The 20,491-nt window shown below is 46.6% G+C and overlaps 1 protein-coding gene across 4 annotated transcripts in view; it reads left to right on the plus strand.

The window, feature by feature from the left end:
- Positions 1–1,765: 1,765 nt before the first annotated feature.
- LOC140389925 (CD302 antigen-like) overlaps positions 1,766–20,491 on the plus strand; it is a 94,770-nt gene continuing 76,044 nt past the window's right edge. The window contains exons 1-2 of one of the 4 annotated variants that reach the window (XM_072474607.1): positions 1,766–2,044; positions 15,025–15,144. In XM_072474607.1, coding sequence (XP_072330708.1) covers positions 1,966–2,044; positions 15,025–15,144 — 199 coding nt within the window. In that variant the 5' untranslated portion in view covers positions 1,766–1,965. The remainder of the gene's footprint in view (positions 2,045–15,024; positions 15,145–20,491) is intronic. The other 3 variants (XM_072474588.1, XM_072474580.1, XM_072474597.1) reach the window with 3 other exon arrangements.

The following is a 20,491-nucleotide window of genomic DNA, read 5'->3' on the forward strand; positions in this document are numbered from 1 at the left end:
GGCGGATGGATCCAGGCTCGCCGGCGAAAGAATGGAGGCCCGCCGACAGAGAGGCCGGGTACTTGGGTATTCAGGACCATAAGGGTTAATGTGGGACTGAGGAAACAGTACCACCTACATTATGATATAGAGATTGACATGGGAATAGTAGAGGTATTGTTGAGTTTGGTTCAAGTCGGATGAAGATAATACCTAGTCAGGATGTCATCCTGTATGTTATTAACAGGTATTGTTCTCAAGTGGGAGGAGGAGTTGGAGCTAGTGTTGGTGGATGGGGTTTGGAGTGAGGTCCTGTGGCGGGTGAACCCCACATCCTCGTTTGCGAAGCTTGGTTTAATACAGCTTAAAGTACTGTACAGGGCTCATCTGACTAGGTCCAGGAGGAGTCGTTTTTTTGCACGAGTGGAGGACAAATGCGGGCGTTGTGGAGGAGGTCCGGCCAACCACGTACACATGTTCTGGTCATAATCTAAGCTCGTAGGGTTCTGGGTCTCCTTCTTTAGCACCATGTCGGCAATTCTGAAAGTTGAGCTGGAGCCCTGTCTTTAGTGGCCATACTTGGTGTGTCAGACTTGCCGGAGCTGCAGATGGGTGTGGGGACCGATGTCCTAGCCTTCGCCTTGCCGACTGCTTAAAGGCGAGTGACGAAGGGATGGAGGTCAGCTTCTCCACCCAGTGCGTTAGTTTGGCTGAGAGATTGGAGTTCCTGGGCGGGAGTCTAAGTCCCAAAGCCGGAGTAAAAACCGGAATGTTTTACTCCGGCGTCGGCACCCGTTCCCAGATCCCTATTCTCCCCCCTCCGTGGGGCTAGCAGGGGCATCGCACGCTTTACGGGGGCAGGGCCTCAGCTCGGCGTCAGAGACCCGGCGCCGCGTAAAAGACGCGGCACCTTGGGTCCCGCGCATGCGCAGTTGGGCCGCCGCCAACTAGAGCATGCACAGTTGGGCCGGCGCCAACTAGCGCATGCGCGGTGGCCGTCCTTCCCCAGGCCGCCCCGCACAAACATGGCGGATGGATCCAAGCTCGCCGGCGGAAGAAAGGAGGCCCGCCGACAGAGAGGCCGGCCCGCCAAGCCTTCGCGACGAATAGCCGCCGGCAGTGACCAGATGTGGACGGCGCCGGCAGGACTAGGCCGTTTACGCGCGGCCGCTCGGCCCATCCGGGCCGGAGAATCGGCGCTCGCCGTTTGCGGCGATTCTCCGAGTGGCCCGGCGCGATTCCCGTGGCGCTGTTTTCGGGGGGGGGGGGGGGGGAGAGAATCACGTGCGGGGGTCGGGGCGGCGTGGCGCGATTCGCGCGGCGCCCCGGCGATTCTCCCACCCGGCCGGGTGGGGGGGGGGGGGGGTAGAATACCGCCCCCTATACCTCGTGAAAGTCAAGTACACCGTGAGGAGAGCAATTGAGAGGTTCTATCCAAGATGGCAGCCTTTTATTGTTTATTTCAAAGAGTTAGTCACCAATGAATACAAATATATTATTTAAAAACAGTAATGTTCAACCACACAACATTTGACTAGTATTACAAAATAAACAAGTGATGCAGAATTTCGAAAGCAAAGTTTCACTTGTCACACAAGATTATTTTTCTTTTTAGGCAAAAGCCTAATTCTGGAATATTTGCAACTAAATTTTGAGTGTTTCAGTTATTTATTTTATAGATTTGACAACGCAGCAGTGGTGCTATAAAATCGAAGCGGGCTTCGCGCAGATTTATAACTGAATCTGCATTGGGGCTCTATCGAGCCGCACTCTCCGCTGCTCACATTGCCATGCATTCGCGCGCCGCTGTGTGAGCTTAGCCCAGGCGCTTTTGTTTTTTGGCAGCTCGTTTTGCAACACATTCCCAACACAGCAACGCAAACATGACGCATCTAAAGTTCAAATGTTCACGAGGTTAAGAGTTATGGCTCCTAACATCTGTTTTGATACACTGTGAAAAGCCTGGAGATTGCGATTTTTAAAAACATGGGCGTTAGGAGAACTTTCTCCTCTGTGTATCTGATCGCCTGGTGTCTTGTTCCTCTGTCGTCCTCAAACCAACCGGGTGAGTTTTAAACTGACTTTCCTTCACTAGGTACGTCTGATTTCTTCAAAAAGCGGAACAAACATTCTTAGATTTTCGAACTCCTCTCTTTCCCTCGTCCACACAGTTGGAAGGAAGAGTCAGAAAGTAGATCCAGTTGGGAGCTATTCTCCCAACAATTCCCTTCACACTTTAATCCGGGATTGCTCGGAACTGGTAACCCCACAGAATCCCGGTGTGAAGGGAATTGGAGTTTGAATTCTGAGCTACATCGCCAGATTGTCATTCACAGCTTTTTTTAAAAAAAGACTCAAACATTATACTTTAAAAAAACAACTTTAATATAGGCAGGGCAACATTTGTCGCCCTCTAACGGCCAAACGATTTTACTCGGATAAAATTTTAATTCTTAACGATTTAAGTTTGAAAGTTTCCCCAGATCCTGACAAGTTTTCTACCAAAACATGTTTCATTCACTGTCTTCAGAGCACTTTTGCCCTTTTGCGAAAAGCTTAACAGGGACACCAGACGTGCCATTTGTAAGTGCTGCTTTGTCAAAGCAATACTCTTATCTGCTAAGTATTTCGAAGGTAAAAGTAGCTTATCTTTCTATAGATAAAATTATCTGTAATGCTTAGCAAGCCTGTGAAGTTGCGGATTGGCTGTGGAATGTCACATGGATACTATAAACCAATCAGTAGAGAAAGGCAGCCATTTCTTCTATCTTATTTTTAATCATAGTTTTTATTTAAATCACATCTATTGCCAGTTTCCAACCCTCACCTTCTCTGCTGTGCTTTACTCAATGGTCTGTTCTCAATCCCATCCAGTCATGGTTGCTTGTCAAGGTTAAAGATGCCATCTCTGTGATGTGCCATCAATGAACACAAGACGAGTAGTGAACGTAACTGAGGCTTTAATAAGCTAAACAGAAAGCCTCCTGACCTCTGATCCCGAACTGGGACAGAGGCAGAGATCAGCCACCTTTATACCGAGCCCAAGGGGAGGCGGAGCCATCAGCCAGTGGTTTACCACATTACATGTAATACAGTAGTAGTTTACCAGTTTAGCACAATACACATTATATACTACAGTGGTTTACCACACTCTGGTTGTTCAGGTAAAGAGTGTAATTAAGTGCCTTTGTTAGTGTAGTGGTTTTGCACCAGCAGCTGTTGTGAGATGTTCTGAGAACTACAGGAACAGGATAAAGGAAGATTTGTGATTATGGGTGACTTTAATCTGCACATAGATTGGATGACTCAAATTAGTCACAGTACAATACTCCAGGGATTTCTGGAGTCTATACGGGATGGGTTTTCAGGACCGGTACGTTGAGGAACCAACAAGGGGACAGGCCATCTTGGACTGGGTGTTGTGCAATGTGAAAGGACCCTTGGGGATGAGTGACCATAATATGGTAGAATTCTTCATCATGGTGATTCGTGAGATAGTTGATTCTGAGACCAGGGGTCTGAACCTCAATAAAGGTAACTGATGGTATGAGGCATGAGCTGGCTATGATGGACTGGGAAACATTACTGAAAGGAAAGACAGCAGATAGGCAATGACAGGCATTCAAGGAACTGATAGGTGAACTCTAAAAGTTTATTCCTATTTGGCACAAGAGCAGAAACGGAACTGTGACCAAACCATGGTTTACGAGGGAAGTTAGAGATAGTATTAGATTCAAAGAAGAGGCATGCAGTTTAGCAAGAAAAATCAATAGATTGGGAGCAGTTTAAAATTCAACAAAGGCAGACCAAAAGATTGATTAAGATGGGGAAAATACAATTTGAAAGTAAACTAGCGGGCAACATAAAAACTGACTAAATGTTTCCATAGGTATGTAAAGAGAAAAAGATTAATAAAAACTAATGTCGATCCCTTGCAGTCAGAAATGTGTGAATTCATAACAGGGAACAAAGAACTGGCTGAGGAACTAAATTTGTACTTCTGTCTTCACAAGGGAAGACATGAATAATGTACTGTAAGTTCTGAGAAGCTCAGGTTTTAGTGAGGAGCTGAAGGAAATTTGTTTTCGTAAAGAAATGGTTTTGGGGAAATTAATGGGACTGAAGGTGGATACATTTCCAGGGCCTAATAATCTTCATCCCAGAGTAATTAAGGAAGTGGCCCTCGGAATAGTAGGTCCATTGGTCGGTCATTTTCCAAAATTCTTTGGACTCTGGAATAGTTCCTGCAGATTGGAGGGTAGATAATATAGCCCCACTATTCACAAAGAAAGGTAAAGAAAATAGGGGACTATAGACCAGTGAGCCTAAAGTAGGATGGTTGCTGGAGTCCATTATCAGGGATTTCATAGCACAGCATTTGGAAATCAGTGGTGTGATCAGACAAAGTCAGCATGGATTTACAAAAGGAAAATCTTACTTGACGATACTAGAATTCTTCGAAGATGTAACCAGTAGAGTTGACCATGGAGAACCGATAGCTGTGGTTTATTTAGACTTTCAGGAGGCTTTCGACAAGGTCTCATATAGCAGATTACTATGTAAAGTTAAAGAGCATGGGATTATGGGTAGTGTCATGAGACGAAAGCAGATTAGCACACAGGAAGCAAAAAGTTGGAATAAGTGGGTCTTTTTCCGATTGGCAGGCAGTGGCTAGTGGGGTACCACACAGATCTCTGCTAGGACCCCCAACTGTTCACATCATATATTAATGATTTGGACTAGGGAACCAAATGTAGCATCTCCAGATTTTCAGATGAGACAAAGTTGGGTGGGAGGCTGAGCTGTGAGGAGGAAGCAGAAATGCTTCAGCGGGATTTGGACAGGCTGAGTGAGTGGGCATGCGCATGGCAGATGCAATGTAATGTGGATATGTGAGGTTATCTGCTTCGGTTGCAAAAATAGGAAGTCAGATTATTATTTAAATGGGTGTAAATTGAGAGAGGTGAATACTCAGCGAGACCTTGATGTCCTTTTGCATCAGTCGCTGAAAGTAAGCGAGCAGGTATAGCAGGCAGTAAAGAAGGCAAATGGTATGTTGGCCTTCATAGCGAGAGGATTTGAGGAGAGGAATAGAGATGTTTTACCGTAATTGTATGGGGCATTGGTGAGGCCACATTTGGAGTATTGTGTGCAGTTTTGGTGTCCTTATCTGAGGAAGGATGTTCTTGCTATGGAGGGAGTGCAACAAAGGTTTACCAGTCCGATTCCTGTGATGGCGGGACTATCATATGAGTAGAGATTGAATCCGTTAGGATTATATTCATTGGGCACGGTAAGAAGCCTTACAACACCAGGTTAAAGTCCAAAAGGTTTGTTTCGAATCACTAGCTTTCGGAGCACAGCTCCTTCATCAGGTGAGTGAAGAGGTGGGTTCCACAACCACTTATATAGACAAAGTCAAGGTTGCAAGATGATACTTTGAATCCGAGTGATTCGAAACAAACCTGTTGGATTTTAACCTGGTGTTGTAAGACTTCTTACTGTGCCACCCCAGTCCAACGCCGGCATCTCCACATCATATATTCATTGGAGATTAGAAGAGTGAGAAGAGATCTCAAGGAAACTTTTAAAATTCTAACAGGATTAGATAGGGCTCCATTTGGGAGAATCGCCCCCATGGTGTTTCAGATGAAGCCGTTAGCTCCCGGCCTATTAAAAGATCTGTTCCTGGGGCACAGGGGCCAGCTCGGCGCTGGAGCAGTTCACGCTGCACCAGCCTCTTCCCGGCGCCAAATGGGCGCCGAGCAAACCGCGCGTGCGCAGTTGGGCCGTGTCAACCTGCGCATGCGTGGGGGACTTCTTTAGCGCGCCAGCCCTGACTCAACATGGCGTCGGTGTTCAGAGGCCGGCAGCGCAAGGAAGTAGGCCCGGGGGGGGGAGAGGCTGGCCCACCGATCGGTGTGCCCCGATCGCGGGCCAGACCCCATCGGATGCCCCACCCTCCCCACAGGCCGTCCCCCGACCATTCGCGCAGAGTTCCCGCCGGCAGCGACCAGGGGTGAACGGCGCCGGCGGGACTCTGTCATATCCGCACAGCCGCTCGGCCCACCCTGGCCGATTCCAGTGGCCTGCGGCCGGCGCCACGCCGGTGCAAATGGAGCCGGTGCTCCGCACCTCAGAGAATCGCGCACCGGCACTGGGGCGTCGTGGCGCGGTTGCAGCAATTCTCTGGCCCGGCGCAGGGCTCGGAGAATCGCCCCCCATAGCTAACTTTAGCACTGGCCCAGACAAACGCGGACCAGGCAAAACAATACTTGGAGGGTCTCCCAGGCCATTGGAGGTCCATGGGTGTCAGGCTCTGGGTAGGGTGGTATGCTGGCACATCTGGACTCGAAACATTAGCTCTTTTCTCTCCCTACGGATGCTGCCAGACCTGCTGAGATTTTCCAGCATTTTCTCTTTTGTTTATTTTCAGTTCCTTGGCCTTCCAAAGTTTTCCTTGCAATTTCTTTTTTTGTTGTTGATTTTTTTAGAGTACCAATTCATTTTTTCCAATTCAGGGGCAATTTAGCGTGTCCAATCCACCTAGCCTGCACATCTTTTGGGGGAGAATGTGCAAACTCCACACGGACAGTGACCCAGAGCCGGGAACGAACCTGGGACCTCGGCGCCATGAGGCTGCAGGGCTAACCCACTGCGCCACTGTGCTGCCCTTGCAATTTCAATGGTAGACTGCATTATCAACTCTTTGGCACTCATACGTGAACTTTTTTCATTTGCTATAGCAATTTTTCTTCACTGATATGTAGAATGAGTTTACAAGCTTTTTTATAAGCAATCATTATGAATTTCATTAGTGCTTTAGTACTGACCATTTCCTTAGCGTTTGGCTCAAAAAATGTTGCTTGTGTCCATTTAATTACCAAGCATTGAATACATGCCTTTGTAACTCAGGTGATGTGGAGATGCCGGCGCTGGACTTGTGATTTCAAATAAACCTGTTAGACTTTAACCTGGTGTTGTGAGACTTCTTACTTTGTAATTGAGAGCATTTGAAGATCATTTAACAGTACTTGTGCACAAATTACACCCTGTGGTTGAGGTATAATAAAACCGAAATTGAAGTCCCTGACTTCATGTTTCTTGCTTTTGCAGGATGATTGGTAGTTTTGTTATTACTGACACCTTTTAGGGTTAAACGTGATGAAAACATTTCTGTGGGTTTTTATGATGGGCACATTCAAACATTATCCATATCAAGTGATTATTGTGTGCATTTACACCAGTTATCTTAGTATTTTGTCATTTTTCTTGCTCTGCTGAAATAGCAACATACATAATTTAAATTTATGACTTAATTTTTTTATGTGCCCTTCACTGCCTAAGGTCTGCTCCACCCCATCAACCATTTGCTTACCAGGACCAACAAACAGTGCTCACTCTGGCCCGTTTGTGTTGAACTGGACTAAAATTTCAGGTTCACATCCTCCATTTTGGAAACCGAACTTCCTTCTTAATTCTATCAAATCTCAACTTGGCGGTGAAAGCCAACAATTCAAATTAACCACACCAGAGAGAACTGGAGAAATAAATTGGACCCTGTGCGACTTACCCACCTAACATCGTCAGCATAAATCTTTTAGTGACAAAGGGCGGGATTCTCCCCTACCCGGCGGGGCGAGGGGTCCCGGCGGGATGGAGTGGCGTGAACCATTCCGGTGTCCGGCCGCCCCAAAGTTGCGGAGAAGGGCCAAGCCCTCACTTTGAGGGGCAAGCCCCGCGCCGGAGTGGTTGGTGCACCGCCAACCGGCGGGAAAGGCCTTTGCGCCACGCATGCCGGGGCCGAAAGGACTTGGGCAGGTGGCGGAAGTCCACGCATGCGCGGGAGCGTCAGCAGCTGCTGACGCCATCCCCGTGCATGCGCAGGGGGGGGTATCTCTTCCGCGTCGGCCTTGGTGAAAGCTGTGGCCGAGGTGGAGGGAAAAGAGTGCCCCCACGACACAGACCCGCCCGCGGATCAGTGGGCCCCGATCACGGGCTAGGCCACCGCGGGGGCACCCCCCCCCCCCGGGGTCAGATCGCCCCCCCCCCCCCCCCCGGAGCCCGCCCGCGCGGCCTAGAGGTGGTTTGATCCTCGCCGGCGGGACAGGCATTCCAGCAGCGGGACCTCGGCCCATCGCGGGCCGGAGAATCGGCGGGGGGTCCCGCCGACCGGCGCAGCGCGATTCCCGCCCCCGCCGAATATCCAGTGCCGGAGAATTCAGCAACCAGCGGGGGTGGGGTTCACGCCAGCCCCCAGCGATTCTCCGACTTGATAGAGGTTTATAGGATGATCAGGGGAATAGATAGAGTAGACAGTCAGAGACTTTTTCCCCGTGTGGAACAAACCATTACAAGGGGACATAAGTTTAAGGTGAAAGGTGGAAGATATAGGGGGGATGTCAGAGGTAGGTTCTTTACCCAGAGAGTAGTGGGGGCATGGAATGCACTGCCTGTGGAAGTAGATGAGTCGGAAACATTAGGGACCTTCAAGCAGCTATTGGATAGGTACATGGATTACGGGAAAATGATATAGTGTAGATTTATTTGTTCTTAAGGGCAGCACGGTAGCATTGTGGATAGCACAATTGCTTCACAGCTCCAGGGTCCCAGGTTCAATTCCGGCTTGGGTCACTGTCTGTGCGGAGTCTGCACGTTCTCCCCGTGTGTGCGTGGGTTTCCTCCAGGTGCTCCGGTTTCCTCCCACAGTCCAAAGATGTGCAGGTTAGGTGGATTGGCCATGATAAATTGCCCTTATTGTCCAAAATTGCCCTTGTGTTGGGTGGAGGTGTTGACCTTGGGTAGGGTGCTCTTTCTAAGAGCTGGTGCAGACTCAGTGGGCCGAATGGCCTCCTTCTGCACTGTAAATTCAATGATAATCTATGATTAATCTAGGACAAAGGTTCGGCACGACATCGTGGGCCGAAGGGCCAGTTCTGTGCTGTATTTTTCTATGTTCAAAGACAGTTTTTCCTCTTTACTTCACAAATAGCCAGAAATGTCACCCGAAAGATACAGGCTGTCAAAATATGCCGACCTATCCATCAGAGAAGAATGTGCCCATTGATATTAAGCTCGGAGCCTGGATATAAAGAAAACCCGTGATAATCATTGCGCTATTTATAAAACCGTTGAAGGAGAGAATACACTCTATTCTGATTTGTTGCTGCAGGCCCAGAGTCCAGCCAGTCTCTTTCTTTCCATTTCTTTCCACCCCTCTTTTCCTCTACCCATCCCACCATCCTCTCCACACACGCCCCCTCACAACCACCATGCCAGCCACGTCCAAATGGTGCCCTGTGCCTCAGTTGGTATATATACACCTTCCAATGTGGTTCTGAACCACATAGAGCAGGAATGTTACCAGATCAGAGGTAGAGCGGCAGTATTGATCCTAAAATTGGTCTTTAAGCTCCCATTTCCTTATATCTTAACATCAACCCCAACATGAATATGGCCTTGCTACAGGCCCAGAGGAACTGCCAAGTCCCTTTTTTTTCTGACCCTCCCCACATGCATTCTCCATTGATAGAGCCTCCTCCCCATCTCAACTATCACTTAATGTGGAAACAGATCTCTGTGATGCATGTAGGAATTCAGTTATGTTGCATTATAATATGAATCTGATGCAGTAAGGGTTAAAAGCCTGGGTCAAAAACAGAAAATACTGGTCAATCTCAGTAGGTCTGACCGCATCTATGGAGAGAGAAGGGAGCCTGGGTTAGTGTGTGTATAACTACTGCAGTGGTGTTTTCGAAAATCCTGCTTTGTAAGGCAGCAAGGCTTCTTGGAGCCAGAAGTGCAGTTTAAGCATCATAAAAGTTTGGGCGAATGGGTTTTTATTTTGATTGAGGGTTCCTTGCAGAATGGTTAATTAGGGACATTGGACGCGATTGAATGAAATAAAGAGTCCGTTCTGGGTGGGAATTGAGGGATCATTAAGCGCCGGGAACGGCCCCGCTATCTAATAGCACTTTTTTTTCCTGGCCCTGATGGGGAATACCCCGCCGAGGATGCACTTAGCCACATATCCTGCACAGAGGAGCTCTGACAAATGGAGCTCCTCAGTGCAGGAAGAGATCTGGCACCCTGATCCCTCCACCTCCCTGTAAGACCTCCCCCATTCCCCAACTCACCTGTTGGGTGGTTCTTGAGCACCCCCCCCCCCCCCCCCCCCCCCCCCACCCCTGCACCCACCACAGACTGGCAGGACAGCCGCGTGCCCAATTCCCGGTGGGGGCAAAAAGGGTGCCAAGCTGGTAGTGCCCAGGTGGCACCAGCCATGCCAGGAAGCCAGCCTGGCCAAAGGTCGATCACCCAGTGGCCTCCGATCACCTGTGAGAACCCCCCAAGAGTTCCACGTTTGTGTGGACCAGTGCTATACGGGCGCCTAGCTGGGGTCTCCCCAGCAAGGCCGATAGAGGTGGCCATTCGATCTGGCGCAGCATTGCAAGTCTGGGTCCCACCCATCTCGTTAGCTCTCGAGAGTTATAATGACAATCGGGAAACCCGGAGGAGGCCTCTCCCAGGATCTAGCAAGTAAATCGGCCAATTGTGTTCAGTTGAGTAAAATGTTGCAGTTAATGGCAGGAGCCAAGGGCTGAAGCAGTCAGGTGTTGAGGTTCAGAGTTAGTTTTAGTTTTTGGCTGTATGGGGAGCTGAGAAAGGTTTCTGAAGAAATAAAGCCAGAGATTCTACATAATTCTTTAAAAAAAAAAAAAAATTTTTTAGAGTACCCAATTCATTTATTCCAATTAAGGGGCAATTTAGTGTGGCCAATGCACCTAGCATGCACATCTTTTGGGTTGTGGGGGCAAAACCCATGCAAACACGGGGAGAATGTGCAAACTCCACAGGGACAGTGACCCAGAGCCGGGATCGAACCTGGGACCTCGGCGCCGTGAGACAGCAGTGCTATCCACTGCGCCGCCGTTCTGCCATGATTCCACGTTATTCTGATCGGGTGTCGGGTCTCTTTCTTTAATCAGTCTCAAAAGATATCGCTTTCTCAAAGTGGGGTATCCAGATATCTCCATACAGCAAGTATTCCTGAGTGCTAACTGCATTTAAAAGTGGTTGAGATCTGAGATGGTTTTGTTGTTTGAGTGGAAATGAAGATACATTTAAAGGTTATTGTGTCACTGTATTGATTAACATTGGGTTTTTTTCTTAAAATAAATTTAGAGTGCCCAATTTGTTTTTTTCCAATTGAGGGGCAATTTAGCATTGCCAATTCACTTATCCTGCACATCTTTGGGTTGTGGGGGTGAGACCCACGCAGATACAGGGAGAATGTGCAAACCCCACACAGACAGTGACCCGGGGCCGGGATCGAGCCCGGGCCCTCAGTGCCATGAGGCAGCAGTGCTAACCACTGTGCCACCATGCTGCCCTTTGATTAGCATTGTTTATTTTGGTTTTTTTTTCAATTTAGAGTGCCCAATTCATTTTTTCCAATTACGCATTGTTAATAGGGTAATTGTAAGCTATTTTCTTGAGTTAATTAAAGATATTTTAATACTGTGTTAGTAATAAAGTTTGTTTTGATATACCATATCCTTATTTTGTGTGAAATCACTCCTGGAGCGAGATATCCTTTCCTCACAGTCTTACAAAATTAAAATACAGTATTGGAGTTTCGGTTCAGTATCCCAGCTACTATTGGGCTCTGGTCCAGGATCATAATAGTCTCTTTTTCTAATTGCATACTGACTTCAAACCTACAAAGGCTGGTTCCCACATGAAAAGATAGGAAAAGAGTTGAAAGGAAGTCTTGATACCTTGGCTCATGCAACGCCAGACTATTCACTGATTTTCCTGCACTGACTGCTGGTTTCAAGAAGTCCTAACTCCCTCTATTTTATCTTTATAGTTTAAAGCAGCAAGTGGGCTACATTTATGAATATAAAAGTGTTCAAAAAAAGCTTGATGAGATAAATCCATAGAAGCCAGTGACAATTGTTGGAGGAACTCGTTCCAACCAAGTTGACAATGGAATTTGATCATGAGAGCCTACACCTACACCATTTTAGTATTGGATACTATTCTGATTGTCTCAAACACAGGGGGGCATAGAAGAAGACTGATGGGGAGAAACCAATTAGTGTGAGACTTAATGGGACAAACCAACTTGAGGACCCTCTGAAGTCTTCTCTCAGTATCCCTGATTGACAACCCTGATCTGCATTGACAATGCAGTTCAGCACCAAGCACTAATCTGTCAACGTGCGATAATTTTGATGAAATCTTAAACAGAGTGTCCGGGCAAACAGATTAGCTAGTCATTCTGTCACTTGTGGTTTGCGGAATTTTTCAGTGCATAAATGAACTTACTTAACAACAGTCAATGCATCTCAAATTGATTTCAATTGGATATCTTTGGAGTGTGGTTTTTAATTGCAATTTTTTTCTTCTATATTGCAAACAAGTTAGAGTGAAATGCAAAAAGCTTTAAATTAAAACTACATAACTATGCCAAGAGCACATTAGAACAATGACAAATTCATTCCCCTCTCAACATCCTGGGGGTCACCATTAACTAGAAAGTAAACTGGATCAGCACATGAATACTATTTCATAGAATTTACAGTGCAGAAGGAGGCCATTCGGCCCTTCGAGTCTGCACCGGCTCTTGGAAAGAGCACCCTACCCAAGGTCCACACCTCCACCCTATCCCCATAACCCAGTAACCCCACCCAACACTAAGGGAAAATTTGGACACGAAGGACAATTTATCATGGCCAATCCACCTAACCTGCACATCTTTGGACTGTGGGAGGAAACCGGAGCACCCGGAGGAAACCCACGCACACACGGGGAGGATGTGCAGACTCCACACAGACAGTGACCCAAGCCAGAATCAAACCTGTGAAGCAATTGTGCTATCCACAATGCTACCATGCTGCCCACGGTAATACTGTGGTTATAAGAACAGTTGAGAGGCTGGGAGTGCTGCAGTGAGTCACTTCCAAACTCCCCAAAGTCAGTCCATCATCTACAAGACAAGACAAGTCAAGAGTATGATCGAATACTCTCTCTTTACCTGGCTGAATACAGCTTCAACCACAGTTAAGCTCAGTACAATCCAGGACAAAGCAGCCTCCTTGATCGGCACTCAATCACCTTGAACATTCATTTCCCATACCACGAACCCAGAGTGGCAACAGTGTGTACCATCAACAAGATGCACTACCGCAACTTAGCAATGCACCTTCAGCAGCATCTTGCAAACCCACAGTTTCTACATCTAGAAGGACAAGGGTTACAGACATGCATGGGAATAGCAACATCTGCATGTTCCCCTCCACACACTATCCTGTCTTGAAACTATATTGCTGTTCCTTCATTGTCACTGGGTCAAAATCCTGGAACTCCCGAACAGTATTACTTACACCAGATGGACAGCATCGGTACAAGAAGGCTGCTTACTACCACCTTCTCAAGGACAATTGGGAATAAGCAACAAAAAGCTTGCCTTGCCGGTGTTGCACAGATCCCATGAAAGAAGTAAAAAGAATCAATTAATCAATGCTGATTATACTGTGTACACTCGCAGAGTAGTTTTGTATTTGCTGTTTAGACAAATAGGTATTAATATCTGCTACTTATTTTAAGATTTTATATTAGCCTTTACAAATACTGATAGAAATGACAATGTGGCAGTATAGTGTAGCATGTGGACTAACTGTTGAGAAATATCTATATCAAAGGGACTGAGTTAATGCAACCTAGAAGAGATGGCAGAGGATTGGACTACTAATTTCAGTCCCGCTTAGATATGCCCAAAACTCCGTACAGTTAAACTCATCCAAATAGAAAGGGCATTAAAATCGTAGAGAACATACAGGGTAGATTCACCAGGATAATACAAGGGACATGAAAATGTTTGAAACCATATTTATGAGATTACAAAATCAGAGAATCCCTGCAGTGCAGATGAAGGCCATTCAGCCTATAAAGTCTACACCGACCCTCTGAAAGAGCACACCACCCAGGTTCACGTCCCCACCCCATAGTAAGGGGCACTTTAGCACGGCCAATTTACCTAACCTGCACATCTTTGGACTGTGGGCAGAAACCCATGCAGACACAAGGAGAATGTGCAAACTCCACACAGTCACCCGGGGCCGGAATTGAACCCGGATATCTGGAGCAGTGCCGCCAGTACTTATTGTACTGGGAATATTTCCACTCAAAAAAACGCTTCATAATTTTTTATAAAGCCTTTGTTAAATCTACTCTTCAGTTTCTAGTGTCGATGTAATAGAAATCATTAAAATTATAAAACAGTCTTCCCTTAGTGGAAAGTCAATTTTAAATTATTATTTAAGAGAGTGAAATTTGCGGGATGGGGATCCTGCCACATTCTGATTAATTCTGGGACAGGAAGGTTTGAGGATAGCCATCATGCCCATGTCCAATTGAGGCATTTAAATGGTCACTTAAGGGCTCCTTCAGAGTCTCATCCTGCCGCCATTTGTATTCATCCAGTAGCTGGCAAGGGACATGCCACGTAAGCCTGCCACTAGAATACCCGACCCAGTTAGGACTGGGGCTGGTTGGGGGGTGGGAGGTTGCCCCTCTTTGGTGTGCACTCCATGCCCTGTGGAGGCACCTGCTAGTGGGAACACAAGGACCCAGAGTAAGATACCACTCCCACCCCCTAAACTTCCAAATCAATCCCCCCCCCCCTTCCCCCTCACTGGGAGCTCCGATTCTGGCCCCAGCGAAGCCACACCACTCAACTTACTCCTGGGTCTCCATCACTGATCCTCTGCTTAGCCGTACTGTGACAAGAGCCACCGCTCCTAGTGGCACTGCCAGTGCTGAAAGCTACCAGCCTCTGATTGGCAGGCGGCTCTCGAGGAGTGGGTGGAATATCTGTCCTGTATTAGGATTTCTGTGGAGAAATGTCCCTCATATTTGCTGATGCTGACGTTGCTATTAAGTGTAGTTTGTTTCCTGAAACTATAACTTGTAAATTTGTTGAAAATCTGTGATTTTGAAAGTTGGATGTAACAAAGTCTTCTCCCTTCTTTTTGAAAGACTGTGATTTTGATTCTGGTGCCACATGGATTCCATTTGGAAGCAAATGGTTCAGTTTCATTTCAACTCCTGGAAATGGCATCAAAATGAACAAAGCTCAAGAAATGTGCAAAGATAGTGGTACTGTATCCCTTTTAAAATATTTCTTAAAATTATTGAATGTACATTTCATACAAAACACTATGTTGACATTGTAGCAAATATTTCAGATTTGGTTACTGATAGAGCAACTTGAGTTTTTACAACATCTTTAGCAGAGAACAATATTTCAGGGCACTTCACAGAGGTGCATTCTGTCAGAAATTACGAACCAAAGAGAGATATCGATGAGCAAGGTTTTCAAAACACATATTGAAAAGGTGAGTTTTGAAGAAGGTCTTGAAGGAAGTTGGTGAGTTAGAGAAGGGGAAGGGGTAAGGGAGGGAATTGCAGAGATTGGGACCCAGGCTGCTGAAGAGAGGGGTGTTGCACAAAAGTCAAGAATCAAAGCTTAAAGGGGTTTTTGAAGAGCAAAAAGAGGTGACTGCAATAGGGAGGAATGATGTTATGGAGGAATATAACATGAGTATGAGCATTTTAAATTGGAAGCGTTGATGTACTTAGGAGCCAAAGTAGGTCAGTAAGGGTAGGGGTGATATCTAATTGAGACCTGTGGTGTGAAAAAGGTTATGGGCAGTAGGTGAAACCTATAGAATGTGAAAGCTGGAATGCCAACAGGAAAGCAATGGAATAATCAAGTTGGAAGTGATACAGGCCTGATGATTTTAGCATCAGATGGGTTGAATTGGGAATAGATATGATAGGAATTGGGAATAGATATGAACAGATATCTGTTATGGAGCATAGATGGGGTCAGAAGCTAAACATGGACTTTCCTTTTCATGGAACGTGGGCATGGCAGGCTGTGCCAGCATTCTTTGCCCATCCCTGATTGCCCTTGAGGGGACAGTTAAGAGTCAACCACATTGCTGTGGGTCTGGAGTCACATGTAGGCCAGACCGGGTAAGGACCGCAGATTTCCTTGTTTCCTCAAGGACATTAGTGAACCAGATGGGTTTTTACAACAATTGACAATGGTTTCGTGGTCATCAAAAGACTTTAATTCCAGATTTTTATTGAATTCAAATTTCACCATCTGCAGTGGTGGGATTTGAACCTGGATCCCCAGAGCATTACTTTGGGTCTCTGGTTTACTAGTCCAGTGACGTTACCGCTGCACCACTGCCTCCCCATAGTAGACTGAAGCTCTACCTGAGAGTATAGAGGTGGCATAGGGGCTGCAGCTGACTGTTTCATCCTGCTTTGACAAAGAGTCATCCAGACTCGAAGTTAGCTCCCTTCTCTCTCCACAGATGCTGTCAAACCTGTTGAGATTGTCTAGTATTTTCTGTTTTTGTTTCATACTTCATATTGTTTAAACAGAGGAGATTGGAGACTGCACCTCATTCAAGGCTGGATAGTGAACATGCTAGGCTGACAACATAGAGACAGTGATCTGATTAAGAGAGATGTTGCAGTGATTGAGTTTGCTATTATAGGTATGTGTCTATGGATGATCTTGCAAAAGGGCAGAAAGTAGTGAGCAAAAAGATATGACCAAGGAGAGATACTGGTGGATGCCAGAGGTATAGGTTTTGGAAACACAGATCACTTTTCTAGAGATGCTTTGGCTATGATTGGATAAGTGATGATGGAAACAAACAAATGCCTGCATGTTCTCTCTGTGTCTGCGTGGGTTTTCTCCGAGCGCTCCGGTTTACTCCCAAGACTTGCCTGTTAGGTGAATTGAGCATTCTGAATTCTCCCTCAGTGGAACCAACCAGGTGCCGCAGTGTGGTGACTAGGGGATTTTCACAGTAACATCATTGCAGTGTTAAGGTAAGCTTACTTGTGACACTAATAAAGATTATTATTATAAAAGGGAGTAATGCACTATTTTCACAGTCAGAGAAAATAGCATCTGTGTCTGTTGTTAGGACTGTTTTGGGTCTGTGGTCTGGACAGAAACCGGAGTGGAAAGAGTCAAATATGGAGTTGAGGGAAAAAACGGCACTGAATTGAAAGGTAACAACATGTTCGAGAACATTGTAGATGAAAGGGAGATTGTTTTGGTTCTAGTTTCCAAGGATGAAGGTGTGTTTTTTAAGTAAGTGGGATATTGAAAGAGGATATTGAAAGAGCGAGGAAATCATTTATAATATACAATAACGTAGATCAATTTAGTGGACAAGAAGTGAAGAGGGTGCAGATTGATCAGAGAGAAGCAGACACAGTGAGCAGAGGAGCAAATCTCTAGTGCAGAGTGGTCTAAGGAGTGAGGTCTGAGAGCAGAGCAGTCAAAAGCAAATCAGATGGAGTGGCCTTAAGGGGTGAATTTTGCAAAGTGGTCAGAGAGAGTCCGGTAGAGTGGCCTAAGGAGTGAAGTGTGGTGATGTGCATCAATGTAAATGCATGTAGGCTAGCTAGACACGAGAGGGAGCACCAGAAATATCTCACACACGCACTCAACCAATAGATCAGGTAGATAGGACACGATCAATGGACATTCACGATACACACGGAGGTGACACGACCACAGGGGGGCATTACACCAACCCATATATAAAGGACACCACACACATGATCTGCCTCTTTCCAGTGGAGACAGTCAGTGAGTAGAGACACAGGGTTGATTCAATATTACACCCACCACGTGGATTGCAGCAACTGGTTAGTCAGTCTGGTAGCCATAGTAGGATTAGCAATAGTGTCGAACCCGAGTAATAGAAGTGTAAATAGTTTAATAAACGTGTTGAAGTAATCTCCACGTCTGAACCTTCCTTTGTCAAGTGCACCACAAGGAAGCCACTTATGTTACACCTACAACATAACAAATCATGGTACCAGAAGTGAACTGTTTCAATCCACATAGCAATACCTCAGCGTACAGTGACAACCAGCAACGATACCCAGGCAAGATGTTCGAGATCCGGGTTCCGCAGCAGCTCCAGTGCCACGGCGATCTCCGCGAAAACTGGCGGGCATTCCGGCAAATGTTTGAAATCTTCCTGGTGGCAGCCGAACTAGAAGAAGTGGCCGATCCTGAAAAAACAGAGCTTCTGCTCACCATCGCCGGTGCCAGAGCAGAAGAAATCTTTTAAAAATTCAAGTTCTCCAAGGGGCAAAACAGGAGCGACTTCCAGGGAGTCCTGGACAAATTCGGCAAATACTGTGAGGAAAACACACTCCAACCAGCAAGAAAAGGTAAGAGAAGCGCCAGTACTCACCACGAGGCCACAGTTGCGAGAAGCCGCGCATGCGCAATCACGAAAATGGCCATCAGTAAAGGAACAGCGATCTGCGCATGTGCAATTGCTTCCTACGTCACATGCGTCATGACGTCAGAGGCCTCATACCACGCCCATTTATACGGTAAATGTCCCAAATCAAAGAAAAAATCTTTTAAAGCCGTAAAACAACCTTCCTTCACCTGGAATGACAGCACAATGCCTCAAATTGAACCAGGAAATGAAATTAACCTCCGAAGAACCCTGCAACAAGCAGTTACCTACGCCCAAACCGATGATTCCGACCTTGAATACTTCAATACCGACCTTTACATTTTCTCTGGACCTCGCGAGCCCAATGCTAGCTCCGACGCAAACAGTGATGATATGGTCCTAGAAGACAATGACTTGGACGAACCTTTCACCTTGGGAGGCTACCCCAGTACCAAATCCGAACCGCAACGAGACGTGTTGCACATTGGCGACCCCCGTACTGAATCCGATGCAGACGCGGATTCGTTCTTCGGATTTGAGGATCTTCAGCCCAGCAGATATGACATCCCAACTCGTGAGTGCAGGATTATGCTGCAGCCTGAAACCAAGAGACAGAGAGTGGTACAAGTCCAGAGTGAGCGGCCTGCTGCCACACAGAGCGTGGTCCACGCACCGCTCAGGGTTCCCGACTCTACGAAAGAAGACACGCAAGACTCCACACCGCAGTCCTTGCACACACAAGACGTGACTCCAGTGTCACAAGCCTCCGCAGCGAGCTCGTGGACAGCCTCCACGATAGAAGCAACGCAAGACTCTGACACGCAGTCCTTGCAGGAACAAGACCATGAGGGTCTAGCAACCACCTCTGACCAACTAACGGCAGATGATGCAAATCTGCCATGCTCAAGTAAACAGCAAGAAGACTATGAAAGTCTACCACGCTGCAGTGCACAGCAGGACAACCATGACGGTCTATCATGCTACAGTGAAGAACAAAGCGACGATGACAGTCCAAGCCCAAATGAAAGACAACAGCAAGACAATGACAGTCCACCCACATTATTTGCACCACCAGATGAAGACTCTGATGATTTACCCAACCCAAGTGACCAACAAGCAGCTACTGAGGATCTACCCACGACATGTGAGACGAGTGATAACAAATCATGAAGTACTAGAGCTGAGCAGTCAGTGGGAGTGAAGTCCGAGGGCTAAGCGGTTAGAGGGAGTCAGGCGGAGTGAAGATGGAGAGCTAAGCAGTCAGAGAGAGTCAGGCGGAGTGGCCTAAGAAGTGAAGTCCGATTATAGAATCATAGAATTTACAGTGCAGAAGGAGGCCATTCGGCCCATCAGGTCTGCACCGGCCCTTAAGCCCACACCTCCACCCCACCCCTGTAACCCCACCTAACCTTTTTGGACACTAAGGGTAATCTAGCATGGCCAATCCACTTAACCTGCACATCTTTGGACTGTGGGAGGAAACCGGAGCACCCGGAGGAATCGCACGCAGACACAGGGAAAACATGCAGACTCCGCACAGACAGTGACCCAAGCCAGGAATCGAACCTGGGACGCTGGAGCTGTGAAGCAACTGTGCTAACCACTGTGCTACAGTGCTGCCACAGTAGATTGCAGTGATTGCAGAGAGTCAGTGTGACCTTTAGTCAGTGAATCCATTGGGAGAAAACATTTTTAAAAATATGATAGTGATGTCACAGCACAAGTCACATGGGCATAAGACTACAGTTCAATATTTAATTTAATCAACATCTATGGTAATCTAGATCAAATAATTAGCACAAAACCTGAAAGTAAGACAATTAGATGAAATACATAAACGTTAACTTATCTACATTCTAGACATTGTACATTTGATAATGTATCTTAATTACAATCAGTGCATGCTAAATTAATCAAGCGTAGGATTAAAGCTTGAATTAAATAGAGGACTATAAACGTTAACAGATTTCTCAGTACATTAAAATCTGAGGTATATAGATAATAAGAATTAAGTAAAATATTTAAGTTAAATGCCTATAAAGGAGTGATCTCAGCACAAGTAGAGGAACTGATTGGTGAGAAGCTTGAGTGTTTATTTAGTTAATAGTCGCGGCGGCATGGTGACGCAGTGGTTAGCGCTACTGCCTCACAGCAGCGAGGACCCGGGTCACTGTCCTTGTGGAGTTTGCACATTCTCGCTGTGTCTA

This window comes from Scyliorhinus torazame, chromosome 2 (assembly GCF_047496885.1).
Source record: "Scyliorhinus torazame isolate Kashiwa2021f chromosome 2, sScyTor2.1, whole genome shotgun sequence".
Classification (NCBI taxonomy): domain Eukaryota; kingdom Metazoa; phylum Chordata; class Chondrichthyes; order Carcharhiniformes; family Scyliorhinidae; genus Scyliorhinus; species Scyliorhinus torazame.